Source organism: Syngnathoides biaculeatus, chromosome 8 (genome assembly GCF_019802595.1).
Source record: "Syngnathoides biaculeatus isolate LvHL_M chromosome 8, ASM1980259v1, whole genome shotgun sequence".
NCBI lineage: Eukaryota > Metazoa > Chordata > Actinopteri > Syngnathiformes > Syngnathidae > Syngnathoides > Syngnathoides biaculeatus.
This window is the reverse complement of record NC_084647.1, coordinates 7,719,413-7,743,476: the sequence shown is the minus strand read 5'-3', so window position 1 is coordinate 7,743,476 and position 24,064 is coordinate 7,719,413. Positions and strand designations below refer to the sequence as shown.

The 24,064-nt window shown below is 46.0% G+C and overlaps 1 protein-coding gene across 4 annotated transcripts; it reads left to right on the top strand.

The window, feature by feature from the left end:
• The first annotated feature begins 784 nt into the window (after positions 1 to 784).
• Positions 785 to 22,687, top strand: eml2 (EMAP like 2). 4 transcript variants are annotated; one of them, XM_061827237.1, is made up of 22 exons: positions 785 to 988; positions 9,178 to 9,408; positions 9,831 to 9,936; positions 10,015 to 10,119; positions 13,648 to 13,676; positions 13,784 to 13,910; positions 14,029 to 14,178; positions 14,518 to 14,587; positions 14,717 to 14,827; positions 14,896 to 14,991; positions 15,072 to 15,206; positions 16,519 to 16,618; positions 16,701 to 16,855; positions 16,951 to 17,076; positions 18,196 to 18,327; positions 18,409 to 18,476; positions 18,672 to 18,760; positions 18,831 to 18,928; positions 19,203 to 19,290; positions 19,368 to 19,463; positions 21,126 to 21,256; positions 21,734 to 22,687. In XM_061827237.1, exons 1-22 carry the CDS (start codon positions 889 to 891, stop codon positions 21,857 to 21,859), a joined length of 2,469 nt encoding a protein of 822 aa, XP_061683221.1. In that variant the 5' UTR covers positions 785 to 888; the 3' UTR covers positions 21,860 to 22,687. The 4 variants fall into 4 exon arrangements, with proteins under 4 accessions (XP_061683221.1, XP_061683220.1, XP_061683223.1 ...); XM_061827236.1 differs by having other exon boundaries at positions 13,781 to 13,910; XM_061827239.1 differs by lacking the exons at positions 785 to 988; positions 9,178 to 9,408; positions 9,831 to 9,936; positions 10,015 to 10,119 and adding an exon at positions 11,395 to 11,520.
• Positions 22,688 to 24,064: the final 1,377 nt, after the last annotated feature.

The window sequence follows — 24,064 nt, the reverse complement described above, 5'->3', positions numbered from 1 at the left end:
TCGGGAGGGCCCCCGTCGCAATGGAAACGGCGAGACGGGACCGCACGCGGTCGAGCGACGCGAGAAGGCTCCGTCAAAGCAACCGGAGCCGTCCCGGAAACGCGAAACGCTCCGTTTTTCAAGTTAAAAGCATTTTTTTTTTCCGCCAGAGGAAATATGCGAAGGTGAATGAAAGGAAAATGAAAACAAAGACAAATTAGTCGTTTGAACGTGTTAGGTCACAAAATGTGAATGTTTGGACGTCAAAGTGAGGTTTTAAATGAGGTATTTATTTGTGCGGTTGGTTTGAAAAAATTGGTCATAATCTGGACCAATTAGAGATTCAAAAACCAGATTAGGGTTCTCCAAACTCGGTTCAAAGCAGGTTTAGTGTTACACTTGAGGGTTTGAACCCTTGTTTAGCGTTGCGGTCATAACTTTTGGTTTCAAATGAAAGCTTCAGTTCTGGCTTTGTACTTTCGAGTTGGCGTTTCACGCTTAATGTAATCCAGTTTTGGAATTATGGTTTGAAAAAGTTTACTTTCCAGCCTCATGTACGCCACGAACAGGGGTTAGCATTTCAAACCCTGGTTTGCGTTTCAAATTTGGTCTGGGCTTGGGTGTCCGGACAGGGTTTAAGTTTCTTTAATTTGAGGATCAAATTCGGGTCTCCAACTACAGTTCAGGTTTCGAGACCGCTTTTCGGGTTTTGAGTCAGTGTTCTCGAGTCCTTATGAACGGACTGAATGCATCTCAGTAGTCTCCTCCCCCACTTCCCCGAATTGGTGTGAAAGTCCTCAAAGCGGAAGCGCGGCTCCGGATCCGCGCAGGCTTGACTTGGACTCGGTCCGAGAGGGACAGCAGGTAAAGGTGAGAACCGGCAGGACTGAAGGACGTGAGGAAGAAAGGATGGACGGAAGGAGAGAGTCGGACGAGAGGAGGATGCTGATGTCGTCGTGCGGGAGCCTGTCGGACAGCAAGAACCTGCTCTTGGAGTACTGCAACCACGGTCAGCGCGCGCCGCTCACGCACACAAATAACGGCAACAGTCAACGAGGCAGCGTTTAGAATTCCGCGCACTCCAATTGTCATCGAACGCCCCGCAGAAATACGCGAGGGAACGCAAAAACGAATATTTCATTTCGTCTTTGGAGCGCAGGTGCCGATGCAACAAGAAGCTCGGCTTCGGTCGTGTGGGCTCAAGTTGTCATTTTTGACATTTGGTGGACTGGGTGTCAGGCGCCAAATAAGTCACGTGACATTTTCCAGACCTTCACTTCTGATCGGAAATCGAATTTATTGCATTGTTTTTTTTTTTTTTTTTTTACATGGATTTTTGTTTTCATTCCTACAATGTCGCGTGCACACAAACGCACAGCCGCGCTTCTCTGGTGAGGCTCTGTTGCAATTTTTATTTTTCCTAATATTAAGGCTGTGAGGTACATGCCGTAGCAACAGGTGGCGCTGTAGCATTGAACGCTGAGGCACTAAAAAAAAAAAAAAATTTTTTTAGCCAATTACGAGGCATGACACTTTACATCCGGGCATGCGTTGTTCTTAATGTTACTTCAAGGACCAAAAAAAAAAAGAAATTTTTAGCCAATTACGAGGCATGACACTTTACATCCGGGCATGCGTTGTTCTTAATGTTACTTCAAGGACCAAAAAAAAAAAAAATTTTTAGCCAATTACGAGGCATGACACTTTACATCCGGGCATGCGTTGTTCTTAATGTTACTTCAAGGACCAAAAAAAAAAAGAAATTTTTAGCCAATTACGAGGCATGACACTTTACATCCGGGCATGCGTTGTTCTTAATGTTACTTCAAGGACCTTTGTTATAGATTACATTAAGTATCTTTTATCTTGTTTGTTTTGAGTGTTATGAATATAATGGGGTGGTTTTTTTTTATTATTATTTTTTTTAATGTCACATTTAAGGTAATGTTGCATTGGAAGGTGGACCAATGAAGTGGACAGTGAGTTTTAAATTGGATTCTGATTGGTTCCGGGTCAACGTCTGTGATTGGCTGATGTTATTTTCCTCTGGGAGGATGATTTGCACGGGATAGCGCCGCCTGCTGGTTGCTTTGAGATGTGTGGCCTCAGACACTTTGTGCTACTTGATGATTCCCTCGCGGTGCGTTCGAGAACCTCAGCAACAGTCAACTCTTTTCATATCCTACGTGTACTCTTGTGAAGTTCATTTGGTGATAACGACGTAATACCGCCTCCCTCCTGATGGGGGAACAGCGAGTCACGAGTCTCCACGGTAACAACGGAACAAGAAATGGTTGCATATATATGTGTGTGTGTGTGTGCGAGCATCTCGGGATGATATTTGTATGTGTATGTACATTAACATGTATATTTTGAAAAATTCCAGATTTTGTTTATGTATATTTCTATGCGTGTTTGTGTTTCCCCTCCTAAATCAAGTTGTGTGCGCGCACACGCGTGTCTGTGTGGACTTTGTGTGCCGAGTTCGCTTGTCAGTGATGAATCTGTGGTTGTGTATACATTATTTTGCCTGGGTGTGTCTTTATTACATTTTTTTATGTGTGTGTGAGATCCCTGAATGTGTGTCTATTAAATTATCGCCTAATCCTCGTATCTGCCTGTGTGTGCGTGTCTTGGTAATCTTGGACTGATGGTTGTGTGTGTTTTTGTGGAACATTTTTTTTCTTGCTCTTATTCTTTTGTGTGTTTTTTGTTTATTTCCTGTTTGTGTGTGTGTGTTTGTCGTCCCACCCTGCAACATCTCCCCCTCGTGTACTGACGCTGGACTGTGTGTGTGTGTTTTTTTTGTGTAACATTTTTTTCTTGCTCTTATTCTTTTGTTTTGTGTGTTTTTTGTTTATTTCCTGTTCGAGTGTATGTTGTTGGTCGGTGTGTGTGTGTGTGTGTGTGTGTGTGTGTTTGTGTGTTTGTTGTGGTCCCACCCTGCAACATCTCCCCCTGGTGTACTGACGCTGGACTGTGTGTGTGTGTTTTTTTTTGTGTAACAATTTTTTCTTGCTCTTATTCTTTTGTTTTGTGTGTTTTTTGTTTATTTCCTGTTCGAGTGTATGTTGTTGGTCGGTGTGTGTGTGTGTGTGTGTGTGTGTGTGTGTTTGTGTGTTTGTGGTCCCACCCTGCAACATCTCCCCCTGGTGTACTGACGCTGGTGTGTGTGTGTTTTTTTTGTGTAACAATTTTTTTCTTGCTCTTATTCTTTTGTTTTGTGTGTTTTTTGTTTATTTCCTGTTCGAGTGTATGTTGTTGGTCGGTGTGTGTGTGTGTGTGTGTGTGTGTGTGTTTGTGTGTTTGTGGTCCCACCCTGCAACATCTCCCCCTGGTGTACTGACGCTGGTGTGTGTATGTGTTTTTTTTGTGTAACAATTTTTTTCTTGCTCTTATTCTTTTGTTTTGTGTGTTTTTTGTTTATTTCCTGTTCGAGTGTATGTTGTTGGTCGGTGTGTGTGTGTGTGTGTGTGTGTGTGTGTGTGTTGTGTGTTTGTGGTCCCACCCTGCAACATCTCCCCCTGGTGTACTGACGCTGGTGTGTGTATGTGTTTTTTTTGTGTAACAATTTTTTTCTTGCTCTTATTCTTTTGTTTTGTGTGTTTTTTTGTTTATTTCCTGTTCGAGTGTATGTTGTTGGTCGGTGTGTGTGTGTGTGTGTGTCTTTGGTCATCCCACCCTGCAACATCTCCCCCTGGTGTACTGATGCTGGACTGTGTGTATGTGGTTTTTTTGTGTAACAATTTTTTCTTGCTCTTATTCTTTTGTTTTGTGTTTTTTTTGTTTATTCCTGTTCGAGTGTATGTTGTTGGTCGGTGTGTGTGTGTGTGTGTCTTTGTCGGTCCCACCCTGCAACATCTCCCCCTAGTGTACTGACGCTGGTGTGTGTGTTTTTGTGTAACAATTTTTTCTTGCTCTTATTCTTCTTTGTTTTTGTTGCGTTTTTGTGTATTTCCTGTTTTGGTGTGTGTTGGCTTGCTGCTGTGTATGTGAATTGTGTGTGTTTGTGTGTTTGTGGTCCCACCCTGCAACATCTCCCCCTGGTGTACTGACGCTGGACGTGTGTGTGTGTTTTTTTTTGTGTAACAATTTTTTCTTGCTCTTATTCTTTTGTTTTGTGTGTTTTTTGTTTATTTCCTTCCTGTTCGAGTGTATGTTGTTGGTCGGTGTGTTTGTGTGTGTGTGTGTGTGTGTTTGTGTGTTTGTGGTCCCACCCTGCAACATCTCCCCCTGGTGTACTGACGCTGGTGTGTGTGTGTTTTTTTTTTGTGTAACAATTTTTTTCTTGCTCTTATTCTTTTGTTTTGTGTGTTTTTTGTTTATTTCCTGTTCGAGTGTATGTTGGTTGGGTCGGTGTGTTGTGTGTGTGTGTTGTGGTGTCTTTGTCATCCACCCCTGCAACATCTCCCCCTGGTGTACTGACGCTGGTGTGTGTATGTGTTTTTTTTGTGTAACAATTTTTTCTTGCTCTTATTTTTTTTTTTCTTTTGTTTTGTGTGGTTTTTTTGTTTATTTCCTGTTCGAGTGTATGTTGTGTTGGTCGGTGTGTTGTGTGTGTTGTGTGGTGTGTGTGTGTGTTTGTGTGTTTGTGGTCCCACCCTGCAACATCTCCCCCTGGTGTACTGACGCTGGTGTGTGTATGTGTTTTTTTTGTGTTGTAACAATTTTTTCTTGCTCTTATTCTTTTGTTTTGTGTGTTTTGTTTATTTCCTGTTCGAGTGTATGTTGTTGGTCGGTGTGTGTGTGTGTGGTGTGTGTGTGTGTGTGTGTTTGTGTGTTTGTGGTCCCACCCTGCAACATCTCCCCCTGGTGTACTGACGCTGGTGTGTGTATGTGTTTTTTTTGTGTAACAATTTTTTCTTGCTCTTATTCTTTTGTTTTGTGTGTTTTTTGTTTATTTCCTGTTCGAGTGTATGTTGTTGGTCGGTGTGTGTGTGTGTGTGTGTCTTTGTCATCCCACCCTGCAACATCTCCCCCTGGTGTACTGATGCTGGACTGTGTGTATGTGTTTTTTTTGTGTAACAATTTTTTCTTGCTCTTATTCTTTTGTTTTGTGTGTTTTTTTTTGTTTATTTCCTGTTCGAGTGTATGTTGTTGGTCGGTGTGTGTGTGTGTGTGTGTCTTTGTCGTCCCACCCTGCAACCTCTCCCCCTAGTGTACTGACGATAGTGTGTGTGTTTTTGTGTAACAATTTTTTCTTGCTCTTATTCTTCTGTTTTGTTGCGTTTTTGTGTATTTCCTGTTTTGGTGTGTGTTGCTGCTTAATGTGTATGTGAATTTGTGTGTGTTTGTGTGTTTGTGGTCCCACCCTGCAACATCTCCCCCTGGTGTACTGACGCTGGACTGTGTGGTGTGTGTGTGTGTGTGTGTGGGGGGGGGGGGGGGGGGTGTGTTAATAAATCAGGAAGTGGGCGTGGTCAGAAGGAAGGGCGCGATTGGGCGGGGGATCAGAGGAAGTGGGCGGGGTTTGTTTCTCTGCGGACAAGTTGATGGAGAGCAGCCGGCAAAGCGGCAAGATGGCAGGTAGGGCGGACCCGGTCCATCGTCCTCATCCTCATCCTCATCCTCATCCTCATCATGGATGCCCCACTCGTCTTCCTCATCTTCATCCTCTTTGCATTGTGTGTGTGTGTGCGGTTCCCGACAGTCCTCACACGACGACGACCTCATCGCACCTTCAACGTCTTCCTGGTGCAAAATGTGGCGCCGCTTATATCGCACGCAGATATTTGCGTGTCTGGGTGTGTGCGTGTGTCCCACGGCGGTACTGTATGGATCATCAGCAGTTATGGTATCACGTCCAATATTCCAATGCTATCAGTCGTGCATTTGCTATATAGCAGATAAGTAAATATGTATACTGTATTACGGTATTCATATCGTACCAATTTAGTTTCCCAGCTTGGTTGTAGTACCGCGTTTTGCCACAACAGATCGAGCAGCGCCGAGTTCTACACGAAGAGAAGAGATCCGAACTGGTCCGCTTTGCGACGTGTCCTTCGTAATCGGCTCTTTCTCCGCAACTCGCAAATGCAACAGCGCCATCTGCAGGGGTCCGGTCGCCGTTGCAGAGCTTTCGAGAGCGGAATTTCACAGACGAGCTGGGCGAGACCCTCTTCAGGGTCTTCCTGTCGAAAAATGGACACGATCGATCGTTAATTGGTGGCTGCAAACGTTTGTATTCCCCTCGATGAGTATAAACGAAATTTGCTGAAAAAAATGATTTCAGTTTTTGTGCTCTTTCCAAACGGCCAAGAAGTTATTCCGAAGTGATACGTGTCAACTGAGAGACGAGCTTGCGTGTCGGGGAGAAGTCAAGTTGACCCTCGGTGGTAAACATGACACGGTGCCAACTTTTTTTTTTTTTTCCCCCGAACGTGTCGTATCCATAAAAGTCCAAGTTCATGTTTATTTGCTAAAAATAAAGTTTGTACAACACAACCTCGGTTCTCGACCACAACCCGCTCCAGAAGGCGGTTCGAGAAGCAATTTGTTCGAAAACCAAATTGATATGATATGATATACGATGAATGGAAAAAGAAATAATGCGTTGCAAGCCCAAAAAAAATGTCTTTTTAAAGCATTTTTTGGAGCTTTTCCTGATAATAAACTGCATAGTAGGAATACATATTTAGTTTAAATACTTTATACAATACAATGATTCAAGAAATATTTATTTTTTGCTTTAAATGTACGCTCGGCTGGGAGCGCAACGTCGGCAAATCTGTTCCGACTCGGCACCCCAGCTTTGTAAATTATTTTTTTTAATTAATAAAAGTGAAGAATAACTTTTTAAACAAGCAATAATGGGGGGGGGAATTTTTTTTTGTTGTTTTTACAAAAAGTAACATACAAAAACATTAACACGTAATTTGATGAGTGTTCATTAGCGCGTTTGGCTAGCTTATGAGAGCCTTTCAGTCGTTTGTGTGTGAGAGATTTTGAATATTGTGAGAATGAAACCTGAAAAATGTCCCTCATGTTAGCGTAATTTGTCAGTTGAATATGAGTTAGTTTACGAAATAAAGGAGGAAGTAATGGAGAAAATCTTCCTAGCAAATAACGTGCGTGCGTTTGTGTTCACCCAGAGAAATATTCTGAAGAGAGCGATTTGATTGTTCATCTTTCATTCTTCCACCATCTTGATGTGGTTTATGCAAATCAGGCACCGACTATTTCCTGCCTCCTTTATCGCTCGCTTCCGATTGGTCCTGATGAATGAGGTCGCTTGTGTTGGAGTTTCCTCCTTGTGTGGGGCATGCAGATACATTTTTTTTTTTTTTGGGGGGGGGGGGGTCATTAATCCGCTTTGCTGTTGACTATGTCCAAATCGGCCTAAACCTCCCGTAATTTCCGACCTATAAACCGCAGCTTTTTCAACCCTGCAGTTTATGCGCTGATACGGTTCATTTTTGAATTTTTTTTCTAACGGCCGCAAGGGGGGACTTGAGCGCAAAAGATGAGAATGAGACTGGTGGAATATATGTGCCGAGGAAGTGACTTTTACTGCTATGTTTTTTTTTTTTTTTTTTAAAACCAGCCCTGTTAGCGCTGTGCTAGCTTTAGCGCTGTGCTAGCGTGTTGCTGCTGTGTTACTGCCGGGTCTCTGATTTTTACCGGTATGTTTTTTTTTTTTAACCGGCCCTGTTAGCGCTGTGCTAGTGTTAGTGCTGTGCTAGTGTGCTGCTTTTTTCACACACGTTCAACCCTGCAGTTTATGCGGTGATACGGTTCAAATGTGCATTTTTTCTAACAGCCGCAAGGGGGCACTTAAGCGGAAAAGATAAGAATGAGACTGGTGGAATATATGTGCCGAGGAAGTGACTTTTACTGGTATGTTTTTTTTGTTTTGTTTTTTTTTAACCGGCCCTGTTAACGCTGTGCTAGTGTGTTGCTGCTGTGTTACTGCTGCGTCTCAGTGATTTTTCCGGTATGTTTTCTTTTAACTGGTCCTGTTAGCGCTGTGCTAGCGTGTTGCTCCTGTGTTACTGCTGCGTCTCAGTGATTTTTACCAGAATCTTTTTTTTTTTTTTTTTTAACCGGCCCTGTTAGCGCTGTGCTAGCGTGTTGCTGCTGTGTTACTGCCGCATTACAGGCACTGTTTGGAAAGAAAAGCTCGGGTATATTATCAAAACTTTAAAAACTCTCCGTGTACCATTTTTCTTTGTAAATATCTCACGTTTCAATGTGGGCACGAGGCGGCTTTTAATCAGGTGCGGCTTTTGTATGTACAAAATAGTTTTTCCTTTCAGAATGTCCTGGGTGAGGCTTATCATCAGGTGCGCGCTATAGTCCGAAAATTACGGTAATTGTGTTCTACTGTAATAACGTTGAGAGATTGCATGCTTTTTTTTTGCCACCAATCCCACTTGGAAAAATGAATGTTGTAGTCACTTCTGATTTTAGTACTAGTTATTTATGACTTTCTATGTCTAATTATATGGCGTTATAATTATTTCATGTGGTTTCACAGTCATAACGGCCTCATAAATACGATGTGGCCTGTGACAAAAATGTAGTTTCACATCCCTGGTCAGGGTTTAAGGTTCCTAAATAATTTGTTAACTCGTTCCACCCAGTTTCTTTCTTTCATTCTTTGGAGAACTGAAGAGTTTCTTTTGTTTTTATTTTTCTCTCGTCTGAATTATTAAACACGATCAAGTTTCCCGTGAGCTCTTCTTGTTCTTCACCCCGGTGGCGGAACACAAAACCTGACGTAGACTCACAACAACAAAACAAAAAAATCACAAGGAATCGTCTCTGAAGAGACAGGAAGTCTGCCGTTACGGTTTAAAATGGTCGACGTAACTCAGTCGCGTGCTCGAGAATCGTGAAGGAATGCGGCCCCTGAAGGTAGTTTGGGGAAAAAAAAAAAATGGTGGGCCCATCCGTGACGAACCGGCCCACAACAAGTCTCAAGGACATTTGCTCCAAAAAGACACAGGAAGTCCACTATTTTGGCTCCTGAAGTCTCAAGTGGCCGTCACCGACAAGACCTCCTTCCATTTTGTTCGGAAGCGGTTGTTTTAGGTCTCAGATGATTTTCCGAAGGAATCCAGACCCTGAAGCCGCTTTGACTTGAGTACGGGAAATTTGGTCGGAACCCGTACCAGGAGCAGTCTCTCGTTTGGGTGCGAAGCGGCCATTTTGTCCGTTCGCGAGCTTCCTGACCGCGGTTTGCGTTGTTGTCCGCAGACGACGGCGCGTCGGCGGGCAGCAACACGGACGTGGAGGACCGCGTGTCTCACCTGGAGCAGCGGCTCCAGCTCCAGGAGGACGAGATCCAGGTCCTGAAGGCGGCCCTGGCCGACGCCCTGCGCCGCCTGGCGTCCTGCGAGGAGCGGAGTCTGGCCTCCTCGCGGCAGCCGGGGGGCGCCCACGCCGGCAGCAGGTGGTCCCTGCCCGGCGCGGCCCCGCCCGCCAAGGGTAGGTCGGTGACTTCGACGAAAAACGATAAAAAGAAAAGTCACTTGAATACAAGATGTTTCACATCCAAGCGGGTGAGTGTTAGCTTCAATATTCCCCCCCCCCACCCCCCTAAAATTCAACGAAGCTAGGACATGTGAAACATAATTATTTGTAAAAGTACCTTTTTTTTGGGGGGGGGGGGGGGCGGGGGGTACTTGGTGTGAAATGTTTGCCAACTTTTTTTTTTTTTTTTCCACTGTCGCGTATCATCGTAAACGTTGCTAACGACAATGCGGCTAATCAGCTTCCCGGCGCATGCTCGTTTTAGCGCTCGGGAACACAAACGTGCCGTCATCGCGATGTCGAGTAACGTCGCCACTGGTAACCGGTACTAGCGCTTGCGCCCCGGCGAGGCTAGCTAAACGCTATCTCGCGTTCAGTCCATCAGCTGCTTCGGGTGGTCCCGAGCGACGGATGCGTCCAGCACAAACGGGTCCTGTCGTCGCCGTCCTCGCCCAAGAAGGCCGTGCCGCATTCCATCAAGAGGTATCGTTTCCACGTTGCGGTTAAGCGTACAAATCCGTTTGGTCGCAGAATTGTTGGCGACGTGATTGGTCTGTTCAGGAAGAGCATGTCCACGGAGCGCCTCACGGTGGTCAGGAGGGAAGCGGCGGCGGTCGACGCTCGGAGTCGGGCAACTTCGTCCGGCAGCGCCGCGGGTGGGAAAAGGTCAGTAAATTACCGACGTTTACGCCACGCCTGCATTTTCACGTTTGAATCCCTTCAAGGAAACGTGGAAATGTATCGTTTCCCTCCTTAAACATTTTCACATTCAAAAGCTGCTAATATTGATGGAAATATGTAATTTTTTAAAATAAAATAATTCTCATCTTGAAATTCTATTCCGCATCATTAATTTGAAAATACTGTAGTTCAATGCAAATGTGTTTATAAAACATATATACAAATGTGTGTGTATATGAAGCATTCTCAATTTTTAAATTATGTTACGTCTTTGAATTTAGAAATAATAATAATTTAATGAAATGAATAAATGTAAATAAATGTACTTGTAAAATAGGTCATTTTTGAACTTTTTAACATTTGATTTGTAATTTAACAAAAATCAATTAACTACTTAATAGAAAATTACATTTGAAGCATATTTAATCATTGTAATAAAACAATTCAATATAATCTGAAAATTGTATTCATTTATTCTAATCAATTATTGAATAAATTACAAAATGATAAAAGCACAACATTTAAATAAAACATTTCCATCTCATTATGAAATGTTTACCATTTAATTTAAGATAGTAAACGTATAATATGGAATATTTTATTTACAATAGCTCAAAGCAATCTTTTCATTCAATATATACAAAATTGGTGGAACGGTAGTGCAGCGGCAAAGCATTGCCGTTCTGAGGACCCGGGTTCGATCCCGGCCTTGCCTGTGTGGAGTTTGCACGTTCTCCCCATGCCTTTGTGGCACTATCACATCCCCCAAAAACTTAATTGGAGACCCTAAATTGCCCATAGGTGTGCCATTGGGTGTTTGTTTGCGATTGGCTGGCGACCAGTTCAGGGTGTGGCCCCGCCTCCTGCCCGTAGACAGCTGGGGTAGGCTCCAGCACTCCCTCATGAGGATAAGCGGCTAACAAAACGGATGTATGGATATGCAATCGATCAATACCGGGCCAGGGAGCCGTGACTCGGCATCTTTCCTTGCGCTTGTTCTGTGACGTCACAAGATGCCCTCTTGCCCTCTTTCTCCTGACATTTGCTCGACATTTCTGTGAATTTATTCGATTAATATAATATTTCTTCCTTATTAAAAAAAAAAAAAATCTTGCTTCCTGTGCTTCGCGAGATGTTCCAAATATTAGGAACAACGTTCGGCATGAAAATTGGACGTGAGGAGATGATGCAGCGTTGGTATCATATTTCTCGTGGGGGGGGGCAGTAGCTTGTTTCAGGAAGTGACTCCTGATTGGCTGACGGCAGCATATGAGTTGGCAGGGCGAAGGAGGAAGTGTGCAAGTGTTGCTCAGCGGCACAAGGCGGTTCATCTCAGTCCGGGTTTGCGCTAACGGACGCGGGTCCGACCATGAAGAAATCGAGCGGGTAAAGTTGACCACTTTTCATAACTTCGCGTCCAATATTTTCATCGGTGCATCGACACACAATGAAGTTTTTTTTTTTTTTTAAACTAGAAGCGCTGCGTTCAAGTGCTTGTTTGGTGAGGGTCATTTGAACTTTTAATGACAGACGAGGCGGTTCGGGCAACACACGCATGCACATTATTATTATGAATATTTTGCGTGATGTTGTGTTTTGTCGACACGGTCGTGTGTGCGTGCGTGTATATTATTTAAACACACACTGGGGGCTTCTGTAATTGACTGGAGTCCAAAGCTGGAAGGCGTCCGTCTGGGCACCGGTTCGGGTTGCGTTCGAGTGCTCCTCGCGTGTTTTGTAAGAATTCACATGGGAAAATAATTCGTTTTACTGTATTAAAATCTGTTCTTGACATGTGATGATGATGATGATGATGATAACGTCTCACACCCGGAAACACTCAGACACAAAATGATGTTCTCGAGTGCTTCGTGCGGTTCCGGCGAGTCCATTAGAACGTTCTCGCGCGGCCGTCGGAGGGGCGCACCCTTCAATTATGGATTTGCGCACAACTGAAATGTTCATTTTATGCAAGCAAGAACAAGAATAAATGGAAGAAAACAAACAAACAAAAATCCCCCCCCACCCCCAACAGATTTATGTAATCTAATCAAGTCAATGTGTTTAGTGCAAACTCAGCCTAAACGTGAGTGAGTGACTTTTTAATGCGATAAATCATAACACGAGGAGGACTTGAACGCAACACAAAACTCTTTGCGTGCACGTCTCTCCTGGGATTGATGATGATGATGAAGTGCACGCATCAGTGGGCGCTCTCCCATTGGCTGTGAGAGGTGCCCGTCGAGTTAGTCCCCGCCCACCTGGACCGGGGCCGGACCTGGACCAGGTCCCCGCCGTGCCCGGCGCTCATTAACGTGTCATTTCGCTGCCTCGGGCCGGCAGATGCGCAGATGCACACACGAACGCGAACCAGTTGAGACAAACCGGGTCTTTGTGCGTTTTCAGTTCTTCAATTTCATTTTTTTTTTTTTTTTTTCGTTTTTGTTTTGTTTGTTCTTTGCCCAGCGTTGGGTAAGCGTTTCCATGGAAACCTCCTGGGGAAAAAAGTCAAAAGTTTGGTTCCAGTCCTGACGCAGGGCAGGAAAAACAAGGCCGTGAGGCTGACATGCTGAAAACTGCTTGCTTGGCGACCATCCGTCCAGCCATTTTCTTTGCCGCTTATCCTCACGAGGGTCGTGGGGAGCGCCCGGGCCTATCCCGGCTGTCGACGGGCAGCGGGTGGGGTACGCCCTGAACTGGTCGCCAGCCAATCGCAGGGCACATGGAGTCAGATAATAGTCGCACTCACAACCACACCTATGGGCAATTTAGAGTGTTGCATGAGTGCCCACCCAGAGAAAGGCACGGGGAGGACACGCAGGGTCCGGGATTGAACCTGGGACCTCAGAACTGTGAGGCCAACGCTTTACCAGCTGAGCCACCGTCGTATGGCGAATGTGCTCGAGGTTAACAAATATTTTATTTATTTTTTTTTTTTTTTTTTTGGGGGGGGGAATCACTTCCTGGAGGTTAAGCAGGACGTTTGGATGACACGTTTGAGGCTAACATGGGGGGGGGGGGTGGACATTTTTGGTTCGCGTGCCACAGGAAAAACTGAACAATTGTTCAAAATGCTTGGTGTGAAATGTTCAAATTGACACGTGGTGAGTATGATGTAGGACTCCAATGCACCAGAATAGTTGGAAAGGATTTTAGGAAAGACTTCATTGTCGCTCCAGAGGTGAGCGGGTGAGGCTTTGAAGACGGAGAATTTTGTCTGTTGCCAAAGTGACGCAATGCTCCGTAATCCGCGGGCCGGGGAAAAGTTCAGAGGTCGCAGCTGTCTTCATCCGCCATTCAAAGATAGCGCAACAGACAAAAGTGACACTTTGTTGACGTGGCAGGACAAGCAAACGTGATGAGGCGACTGTGTCAACGGGGGTCGCGCTGCAGTATCTTGACCGTCAGATGGCGCCATCTTACTGTGGCTCGTAGAACAACGACAAAAACTGCATGTTCGGCTAACGCGCTGCCGTCCAAACTGTACACTTATGCTATTTTTCCCCATTTCAGTAAATCCAAAGAATGCACCTTCAATGCAGGTAATGTATTTCAAAATGATATCTGTAATACCCAATTATTATTTTTGTTTTAAGTCCGGGTCAGGGTGACCACGTATCATATCCTCTCTCCGTTTGTGCGTCAGAGGACGGCTCCGTGAGGATGTTTCTCCGCGGCCGTCCCGTCACCATGCACGTGCCCGACCGGCAGAGGGACGGCTACAGCCTGGACCACAAGGGGGCGCTACCGGGCCGCAAGCTCAAGCTGGAGTGGGTGTATCCTTCAATGGAGACGCTAGCCGCTAACGTAGAGTGGAACGGCTACATAGCGAGCTGCAACAAAGAGCGAGATGACATGTTATGCCGTGCTACGCTACCTTGACTGTCGCTAAAGCTACGGCTACCGCGGGCGCGACTGCCGCTCCAACTTGTACCTTCTGCCCACCGGCGAGATCGTCTACTTCAACGCCTCCGTGGTGGTCTTGTACAACACTGACGAGCAGCAGCAGAGGCACTACCTGGGACACAATGACGACGTCAAGTGGTGAGCGGAGAAGCTACGCCTTTAGCTCGCGTGCTAGCCCGCGTGTTCGGACAACCTGTTCGAGGTCAACCTTGACATTTATGGGTTTTTTTTTTTTGTTTTTGTTTGTTTCTAACCCTTTGGGAAGGTTCCCTTGGAGATTATCTTATCGGACAAGCTAGAGGCTAAACTACGCGGCTGTCTAACATGCGAGAAACGCACATTTGGCTACTATGCTAGAGGTTGACCCACAGATTTAGCTGACATGCTAAAGGTCACATTTAGAGTACCGTACACTGCGATGTGCTAATAAACGTCTCCGTACTCAACTAAACATGCGAAATAATTTTCTCTTCTTAGCTTGTGTGTGCATCCTGACATGGTTACCATAGCAACCGGGCAGGTGGCTGGAAATACGAAAGATGGAAAGGTACAAAACACACATACGCGAACATGCTGGAGGCTAAATTGCATCTGCGGAGAAGATGCTACGTGCTAAAATTCATGTTGAATTAACAGCTCGCGGCTAACCTACTCAAAACTGTGTGCGTGTTTTTAGCGCCTAGCGCCTCACGTCCGGGTGTGGGACTCGGTGAGCCTGAACACTCTTCACGTGCTCGGCGTCGGCGTGTTCGACCGAGCCGTCACCTGTGTGTCCTTCTCGAAGTCGGTGAGTAGCGGCCCCGAGTTCTTAACTCCCGTTCTGGTGGAAGTCCGAAAGTCCGTCTTCCCCCGTAGAACGGGGGCAGCTTCCTGTGCGCCGTGGACGACGCCAACGACCACATTCTGTCGGTGTGGCACTGGCAGAAGGAGAAGCAGCTGGCCGACGTCAAGGTAGAAGGTCGGACGTGAATCTCGAGATTGGTTTTTGGGGGGGGTGGGAACGTTACACCCGTCCCCCGACATCTTCGCAGTGCTCCAACGACTCGGTGCTGGGGGCCGTCTTCCACCCGATGGACGCTAACCTGATTGTCACCTGTGGAAAGTCGCACATCAACTTCTGGAACCTGGAGGGAAGCACGCTAACCAAGAGACAAGGACTTTTTGAGGTAACCGTTGCAGTTAAAAATTAAATACCGTGATTCCCGGCCGACGGAGCGCACCTGTTAGCTAGCCGCGTTAAACTCTTTCTGCGTAGCGAGGCTTATAACCAGGTGCGCTAACCCTAGCGCCCCATCACCGCATACACTGCAGGGTTGAAAGGCCGGAAATTACGCTATGCTGTGGTCAAAAAAGTGTAACCGCTGGAATGCGAGTGTGTTTAGAACCCAGCTTTGTGGTACTCCACACGAATTGGATCGCTCGTAATCCGGTGTCGAGCTGTCTTTGCGGCTTCCGGATTGTTTTGGAATCGTTGTCAGAACTGTAGCAGGGAGAAAAGAAGTTCTCTTCGGACTGAGGTTTTGAGGTAGTACACGGGTTTTGCTTTCAATAAATCATTGGAATATTTTGCCCAAGTTGTGTGAATCAAAAAGCTAATTAATGTTTATTTTATGGCTTGATGAAAAGCAATCGAAACGTTTGACGTTCCCAAAAAGTAGCATGAAGATTAAAAGTGGGCTTCAGACGGAGCCTTATGGTACTCCCGAATTGAAATGTTTTTTTGTATTTTGTCAGAGTTCTGATCCACTTATCCTCACAAGGGGCCCAGGGAGTGCTGGAGCCTATCCCAGTTTTCAACGGGCAGGAGGCAGGCCACACCCTGAACTGGTCGCCAGCCAATCGCAGGGCACATCGAGATAAACAGCCGCACTCACAATCACACCTATGGGCAATTTAGAGTGTCCAATGAATGTTGCATGTTTTTGGGATGTGGGAGGAAAGCGGAGAACATGGAGACTCCACACAGGCGGCGGCCGGGTTTGAGTCCGGGACCTGCGAACTGTGAGCTCAACACTTGACCAGCTGATCCACGTTCTGCCCAGTTCTGATCCTAACTTGTTCAATGTAGGCTATTTTCCAGTACAAGGTGAACGGTTAATTGAAAGCGGACTTGCGGTTCTCCACGTTCGGGTTTGCCATCTCTCATTTTGGGTTGTGGTCGGTCCATTGACAATTTTGGCTTTTAAAAGAGATGACAGGTTCTTCAAAGTGGTCTCGGTACTAAGCCTTGAGGTTTTTTTTTTTGTTTTTTTTTTTTCCTTGATTTTTATGTTGACAAGGTATATTTTTATTTTTTTTTAAGTCTCAGCCATACAGCAAATTCTTTATGACTTAAAATGGAAGATGAATGTCAAATTTTGGGGGGGTTTAAAAAAGAGACCAAAAGTGGGTTTAGCGTTGAGCCGTCTGGTACGCCGGATGTCTTTGATCATGAATGTTTTGTTCTTTTAGACGTATGTTTTTGTTTTTTGCCTTTAGAAACACGAGAAACCCAAGTACGTGTTGTGCATCGCATTCGCCGAGAACGGAGACGCCATCACCGGAGACTCCAGCGGAAACGTCTACGTGTGGGCCAAAGGTACGCCGCGTTATTATTATTTTTATACACGCGTAAAATATGACAAAAAGTGTGCGAGCTGAGCTGCGATCGGACAAAACAGGTGGAAATCGCATCAGCCAGGTGTTGCCCGGCGCCCACGAAGGCGGCATTTTCTCCATCTGCGTCCTGAAGGACGGCACCGTCGTGTCGGGAGGTGGGAAGGACCGCAAGGTGGTCCTGTGGGACCGCCAATACCGCAGGCAGGCCGACATGGAGGTCCGGATGAGTTTTTCGGATCGCAGCGTTGCGGGAGTTCACTGGGTTGATATTTCTGACAAATGTTTTTTTATTTTTTTGCGTGTGTTCATCAGGTGGGAGACGCGTTTGGACCGGTTCGGGCCATCGCGGAAGGCAAGGGGGGCGGACTGTTCGTCGGGACCACCAAAAACGCCATTCTCAAGGCGGCCTTCCCTGACACGCTGATGCCCATCGTACAGGTAAACAAAAAAAATATGAAGGAATGGAATATGCTGGATAAAATGTAGACCAAAAATATGCGTATTGGGCTAAGATGTTAGCTGCTAACATGCTAGAAAATGAACTGCACACGAGGCTAACAAACTAAATGGAGTGTTTGGCTAGCATCCTAGAATTGAACAGCTATTAGCTAAAGTGCCATTTTGCATAATATTCTAGTTAGTAATGAAGATGGACTAAAGATGCCGAAAATGCCCGTTTGGCTGACAAACTACAGCACGGGTGTCAAACTCAAGGCCCGGGGGCCAAATGCGGCCCCCCACACGATTTTTATGTGGACCGCGAAGGTAAATGTCTATCAACATCCATGATCTTTGTTAAAATCTGGACCAAAATTAAAAAATGTTCACATCAAAGCTGATGACCTTGAGATATTGCAAGCATTTTTGTGCTACCAAACAACAGTAGCTGAAAAACCCTTTAGCCTTGATTTCAGATTCCGAAACTAGTTAAGTTTCATGGGTCAATTAAAGATTTTCATGGTTTCAGTCATAATGGCCCTCTGACGCAAACCGTAACTACAACTACGCGATAGAAATGAGTTTGACACCCCTGAACTACAAGCTAATCTGCACATTTGGATTACATGCTAGAAACTGAACTGCACACATGGCTAACATGCTGGAGGCTAATAAACTAAATGGACTAGCATGCTAGAATTGAACAGCTATTAGCTAAAGTGCCATTTTGGCTAATCTTCTAGTTGGTAATTAACACTAAATAATAATGCTAAAAATGCACATTTGGCTGGCAAACTACACCACAGGTGTCAAACTCAAGGCCTGGGGGGCCCAAATGCGGCCCGCCACACAATTTTATGTGGCCCGCGAAGGCAAATCATGTTTATCAACTGACACCCCTGAACTACAAGCTAAACTGCACCTTTTGGATTTCATGCTAGCAGCTAACAAGCTTAAAGGACGTTTTTGCTGAATTACACGTTTGGATAACATAATGAAAGGCTAATATGCTAAATCAACAGTTTGACTAACACGAAAATGCATATTTGGCTTTTATGCTTGCTGCTGCGCTGCTAAATGAAATATCGAATAAGTTGTTGTCGTGCGAATGTGCCGCAGGGTCACACGGACGAGCTTTGGGGTCTGGCTCTGCATTCGCGTCTGGATCAGTTCGTCACCTGCTGCCAGGACAAACTGGTCCACCTGTGGGACGCAAACACCCACCAGCCCGTCTGGACCAAAACCATCGAGGTCACGTGGGAAACCAAAACAAACACAAAAAAAAATGTCTCCTCAAAAAAATGTCCGAGTTTCTCGAATTGTTGCTTGCAGGATCCCGGAAGGTGCGCGGGTTTCCATCCGAACGGAGAAGTTCTGGCGGTCGGCACCATGACTGGAAGGTCCGTCGTCTTCGCGTCCTGATGAATCCAATTATGTCATTAATATCGGAATCGTGGATGTTGTTTTTGTTTGTGCTATTCTATATATTTTTTTTTTTTTTGTTGTTGTTGTTTTCTACTTGTCACTCCCGATTGTTTTTTTTTTTTTTGTGTGTGCGCGCTCATCCATTTTTCTATCATTTATGCGCATTACAGATGGTTAGTATTGGACGCAGACACCCAGGACCTGGTCTCCGTCCACACGGACGGCGGCGAGATCATCTCCAACGTGAAATATTCCCCAGGTAAAACCCGACCAACGCCGCCGTCTGCTAGCGTTTGACGCTAACCGCTGGGCGCGCGTGTGGCGTCAAGACGGCAACTTCCTGGCGGTGTCGTCGCACGACAACTTCGTGTACATCTACGCCGTGACGGAGAACGGACGCAAGTACAGCCGCGTGGGAAAATGCGCCGTGAGTACGAAAACGTCCACCTGGCGACGAGGAGCGAATATGTGAATTCCTTTTTATCGGTATCCGTGTGATATTACTGTAGGTCAAATGATGTAATAATTCCTCATTTCCTGTTTATTTTGTTCAATTGCACAAAAAAAAAGTCCCAAAATCCAAAACTGATCGGCAAATCTGCCACTTTGGTCCCAGGGCAGACATTTTGGCCTAATTCCAGAACAAAATGGAAGTCGCCGGAAGCTCTTTTATCTAACCAATTGATGCCGGCGTTCCTCAGGGTCACTCGAGCTTCGTGATGCACGTGGACTGGTCCGACGACAGCCGCTACCTGGTGACCAACTCGGGGGACTACGAGATCCTCTTCTGTGAGCGCCGCCTTCCGCTTCCCGCGCGGCTAATTTGCGCGCCCCCGTCCGCGCGCTAATGGTACGGCCCGTTCCAGGGGAGGCGCCCGGCGGCAAGCACGTGACCAACGTGGACGCCGTGCGAAACCTCAGCTGGGCCACGTCCACGTGTACGCTTAGCTTCAACACCTTCGGTAAGTCGGGCCGGCTCGGGTTCGCGAATATTAATATGTCGGGGTTTCAGCAACGCACTCCGTCCTGGTAGGCTGATACATAAAAAGATTCAATAGAAGTCATCAAAGATGGCGACCGTGCACAATTTGAGGTGTTCCTAATATTTTGACACTCTCATCAGTGACCGGAATATTAGGGACGGCTGTCAGTGTGTGTTGCGGTGCCGTCGTTCAATATTTTGTGGTTATCAGGATAAGAATTTAAAAAAAATAATAATAATAATTTCTATTGTCGTTCCGTCACAAATGCGGTTTGTCTTTTAAAGAGGTCAAATGTCAATTTCCAAACGTTATAATCGGTGATACAATTTATCGAGAATGTGGATGCTGATCAAAAGCTGAAGATGCAAAGATGGATTATTAAAAAAATGAAGTTGTCGAAAATGAGGACCCACAGAAAGCGATAAGACTGATTGGCAGCCAATTGCAAGGCGCAAATAGACGACAAGTGCTTTCGTACCTTTTGGACAATTTGGAATCTTTAAGGTGTTGACCTCACAGTTCTGAGGACCCAGATTCGATCCCCGGACTCGGAGTTTGCATGTTCTCCCCATTTTTCTCCGGGTGGGCACCCCGCTTTCCTCCCGCATCCCAAAAAACATGCAACATTAATTGGACACTCTAAATTGCCCATAGGTGTGATTGTAAGCCCGACTGTTGACTGCCTCCACGTGCCCTGCGATTGGCTGGCGACCAGTTCGGGGCGTACCCCCCCCCCTCCTGCCCGTTGACAGCCGGGATAGTCTCCGGCACTCCCTGTGACCCTTGTGAGGATAAGCGGCAAAGAAAATGGGTGAAAGTTTCCTTTGGTGGGGCACCTGGAAAGCGATTGCCTCACAGTTCTGAGGACCCGGGTTCAATCCCGGATCCTCCCTGTTTGGATTTTGCAAGTTCTCCCCATGCCTGCGAGTGTGGCTTTTCTCCGGGTGGGCACTGCGGTTTCCTCTCACATCCCCAAAAACATGCAACATTAATTGGACACTCTAAATTGCCCATAGGTGTGATTGTAAGCCCGACTGTTGACTGCCTCCACGTGCCCTGCGATTGGCTGGCGACCAGTTCGGGGTGTACCCCCCCCCCCCTGACAGCTGGGATAGGCTCCGGCACTCCCGCGACCCCTTTGAGGATAAGCGGCTACGAAAATGGATGAATGGACTCCTCAAGGAAGCTGCCGTGTTTTGGAAAGGCGCGGAGAAAGAAAGGCATCAATTCGAGCTGGGATTCAAGCCCAAAACTTTAAAATTGTGAGGCAGACGCAAGATCCGCTTTCGCTTGATGTCATGTGACCTTGAAACCTTTTGGAGGAATTTGTTGACGCGGACTCCAGCAGATCTTCGCGTGAGTTGAAATCATTTCGACGTGGATACTCGGTTCTCGAATGTCTCCGTTGTCCAGCGAAAATTTTGAGATTAATTTGCTTCTGTTTTCGAACAAAAAATCAGTCCTCGAACGCCCGCGACAAAACCTGGAAATAACGTTTCCGGACCGGCTGATCCACTGTGTGTGTTGTTATTGTGTTAATACGCAGCCGTGGGAAATATCGATTCGGTTTTCGAACGATTGCGGTCGAGAACAGAAGTTGTGCTGTATTTTTTTTTTTGGTCTTTGTTTTCCCTTCATCAGGCATCTGGCCGGACGGCGCCGACGGCACCGACATCAACGTCGTGTGCCGGTCTCACGACGGGTCCCTGCTGGCGTCGGCCGACGACTTCGGCAAAGTTCACCTCCTGTCGTACCCGTGCTGCCAGCCCAGGGTCAGTCCTCGCCGCTTTCGCCGCAAGGCCAAACGCTTTTCTTCGGGGTCGGCACTCGGTTCTGTTCTCCAGCGGCCCGTTCAGCCACCTATGCAGAACGGCGGGGACACGCCCACCCACGCGATTGGCTAGTCGTCGACAAATCGTAGAGGGCGTCAAATAATTGTTTGCATTGAGTCAGTGTTACTGTAATAGTCCAAACAACATTTCGGTTTTATTCCAATTGAAGAGAAAAAAAAAAATGAATCGCATAAAACTTCCTGTATGATGCTCTTATTTTGAAAGTCAAAGTGCACCGCTTCCTTAGCAACCGATACGCGTAACTTTTGCTAGTAAACGTCACGAATGACACCTTGTACGAGCAAGGCACTTCCCGTTGTCTCGTGACGCACGGAACTTTACATATTTCGAAATCCAAGAAGACGATTTAGCGCTCGGCTGACCTTTTGAACCCTCACTAAAAATGGCGTCTTGCAGGCGCCGGGCCACGTGTACGGCGGGCACAGCAGTCACGTGACCAACGTGGCCTTCCTGCGCGACGACAGCCGCCTCATCTCCACCGGGGGGAAGGACGCCAGCGTCCTGCAGTGGCTGGTCGCCTAGGCGACGGCCGCCCCGCCTTTTGTCCACCGGGGGGCGGCGGCCTCTCCTTTTCGTTACGCCGGATGAAATGAATGTTTACTCTGCTGCATTAACGCGTCGAGTGTTTTAAAAACGGGATGTGACGTGTAACAAAAAAAAAAAAAAAAATATTAGCGTTAGCGCTCTAACCGTGCCTGGACGACTTTTATTATTGCGTTTAAAAATAAAAAAAAAAAAATCCTCAAGTGGACTTTGCTTCTTAGACTTGTTGACCTGTGACGGGCTCGTTTTTAGAACGTTGTAGATGCTAATAATGCTAACGCAGATGCCTCGCGCGCACGTGAATGTAGACGACGACAAAAATTGCGTCATGGCCCTTTAAGAGCAGCCCGGTTGCCTTGTCATGTCGCCGTGGAGATCTGCTTTTTCTCTTCCTCCTTCTTCCCCCTTTTTTCCCTAAACGTGGAGGAAGAGGAGGATGAAAGGAGGGCAGAATGTTGCCGAGGATGGAGAAACTTCACCTCCTCTCTCTCTTTTTGTCATCTACGCCTCCTTTCTACTTCCCTTCAATATTTTAGAACCGCCGCTTGTAAAAGAAAAAAATGCGAGATGTGCACCAGGTGGCGCTACAGCGCCCCCAAAAAAGTGCACGGGCAAGTCGCTTGGAAAAGATCAATAGATTTAATATATGTATTTGTGGAATTGCGCATAACCGAGTTGGCTGTTTTAAAACGACGACGGGTGTATTCTATACTTTCCGGCATTTGTGTCGTGTGGGCGTGTCACATGATTGGCACGCAGCTTGTTTGGCCTTTCTGTTTTGTTAATAAAGTTTTCACCCAAAAATGAGCGATATTTGGTCCTTTTGTCTTCCCATCTCCAAAATAATAATAATAAACATTATTAGGAAGTTTTATATGAAAATCTTTTGCATTTCCACCCAAAAAATGGGTTCCCGCAATTAAATTTTGGGAACGGGTACCAAAATGCAAAACACAAACAAAAAAAATTATGGAAAAATTAATACATTTTGACAGAGCTGATGAGGTAAATATGAGTATAAATGAAAGGGGAAAAAAAAAAAGGTTTTGTAAATAGTGGCAACGAGTTTAGGGCGGAGTCGGCATTCCTCCGACACTTGTGAGGATAAGCAGCTTGGAAAAAATGGACGGGTATGAACACTGCAGTATAATCGCACCCTCCACTAGAGGGAGGCAGATGCTGCTGTCACTGCTAAAAAAAAAATTCTAAAAGAAATGTTATGGAAAAATGAATAGATTTTGACAGAGCTGATGAGCTGCATCTGAGTATAAATGAAAGAAAAAAGGTTTTGTAAATAGTGGCAACCCGTTTAGGGCGGAGTCGACATTCCTCCGACACTTGTGAGGATAGGCGGCTTGGAAAAATGGGTGGCTATGAACACTGCAGTATAACCGCACCGTCCACCAGAGGGAGGCAGATGCTGCTAAAAATTTATATCGAACATTTCTAAAGAGCTCTCGAACTTTAGGACCCAAGTCCAATAGAAGTTCTAGAGGAATTCTGTTGTTCAGTAGAAATTCTATAGAAAATCACAGCCAAAGTTCTACAGGACAAATTGTTCTGTACAAATTTGATAGAATTTCTGATTGGTTGTTTTTCGAGAACCTGACTGTTTCTTAAAAATCTCATTCGGGCCACAAGATGGGGCTAGAAAGCGCTCCCCCCTCCCCCCCCCCATAGATTTACTCATACCACTTTTAACAAATAAATCAATAATTTTTTTTTAAGTATTAAATCACGTAATAATCTTCCCTTTTCTTCAAGTTTGAGGTTCCGAAAGTGTCCCAATCAACCTTTCCACGGTGCGTTTGTGCGCGTGTGGATCTCACAGGACCGCGACGAGCCGTGGGAACGCCGAACATTCCGGAACATTTCATTTAATTACGATATCGTGGCCGCCCGAGGCTCGGACTTCATTTTTTATGAATGAACAGACGGCCGGGAGTGAGGCATTATGGGTATTTGTGTTTCGGGTTACGTAAATTTGTCTCGGCGTTAATTTGATCTCCTCCGAGTCCGTCTCGAAGAGGGCGGGGAGGTGTCACTCGAGTTTTTAAAATGCGAGATTAACATTTCATCTCATTTTGGTGCCGCCGCCTCGCATGTCTCGAAGGACAAAACGTCGCCAGCTCGCGCGAACCAGGTTGGGACTTGACGTTCTGCTTTGAAGTATTTTGGGCAACA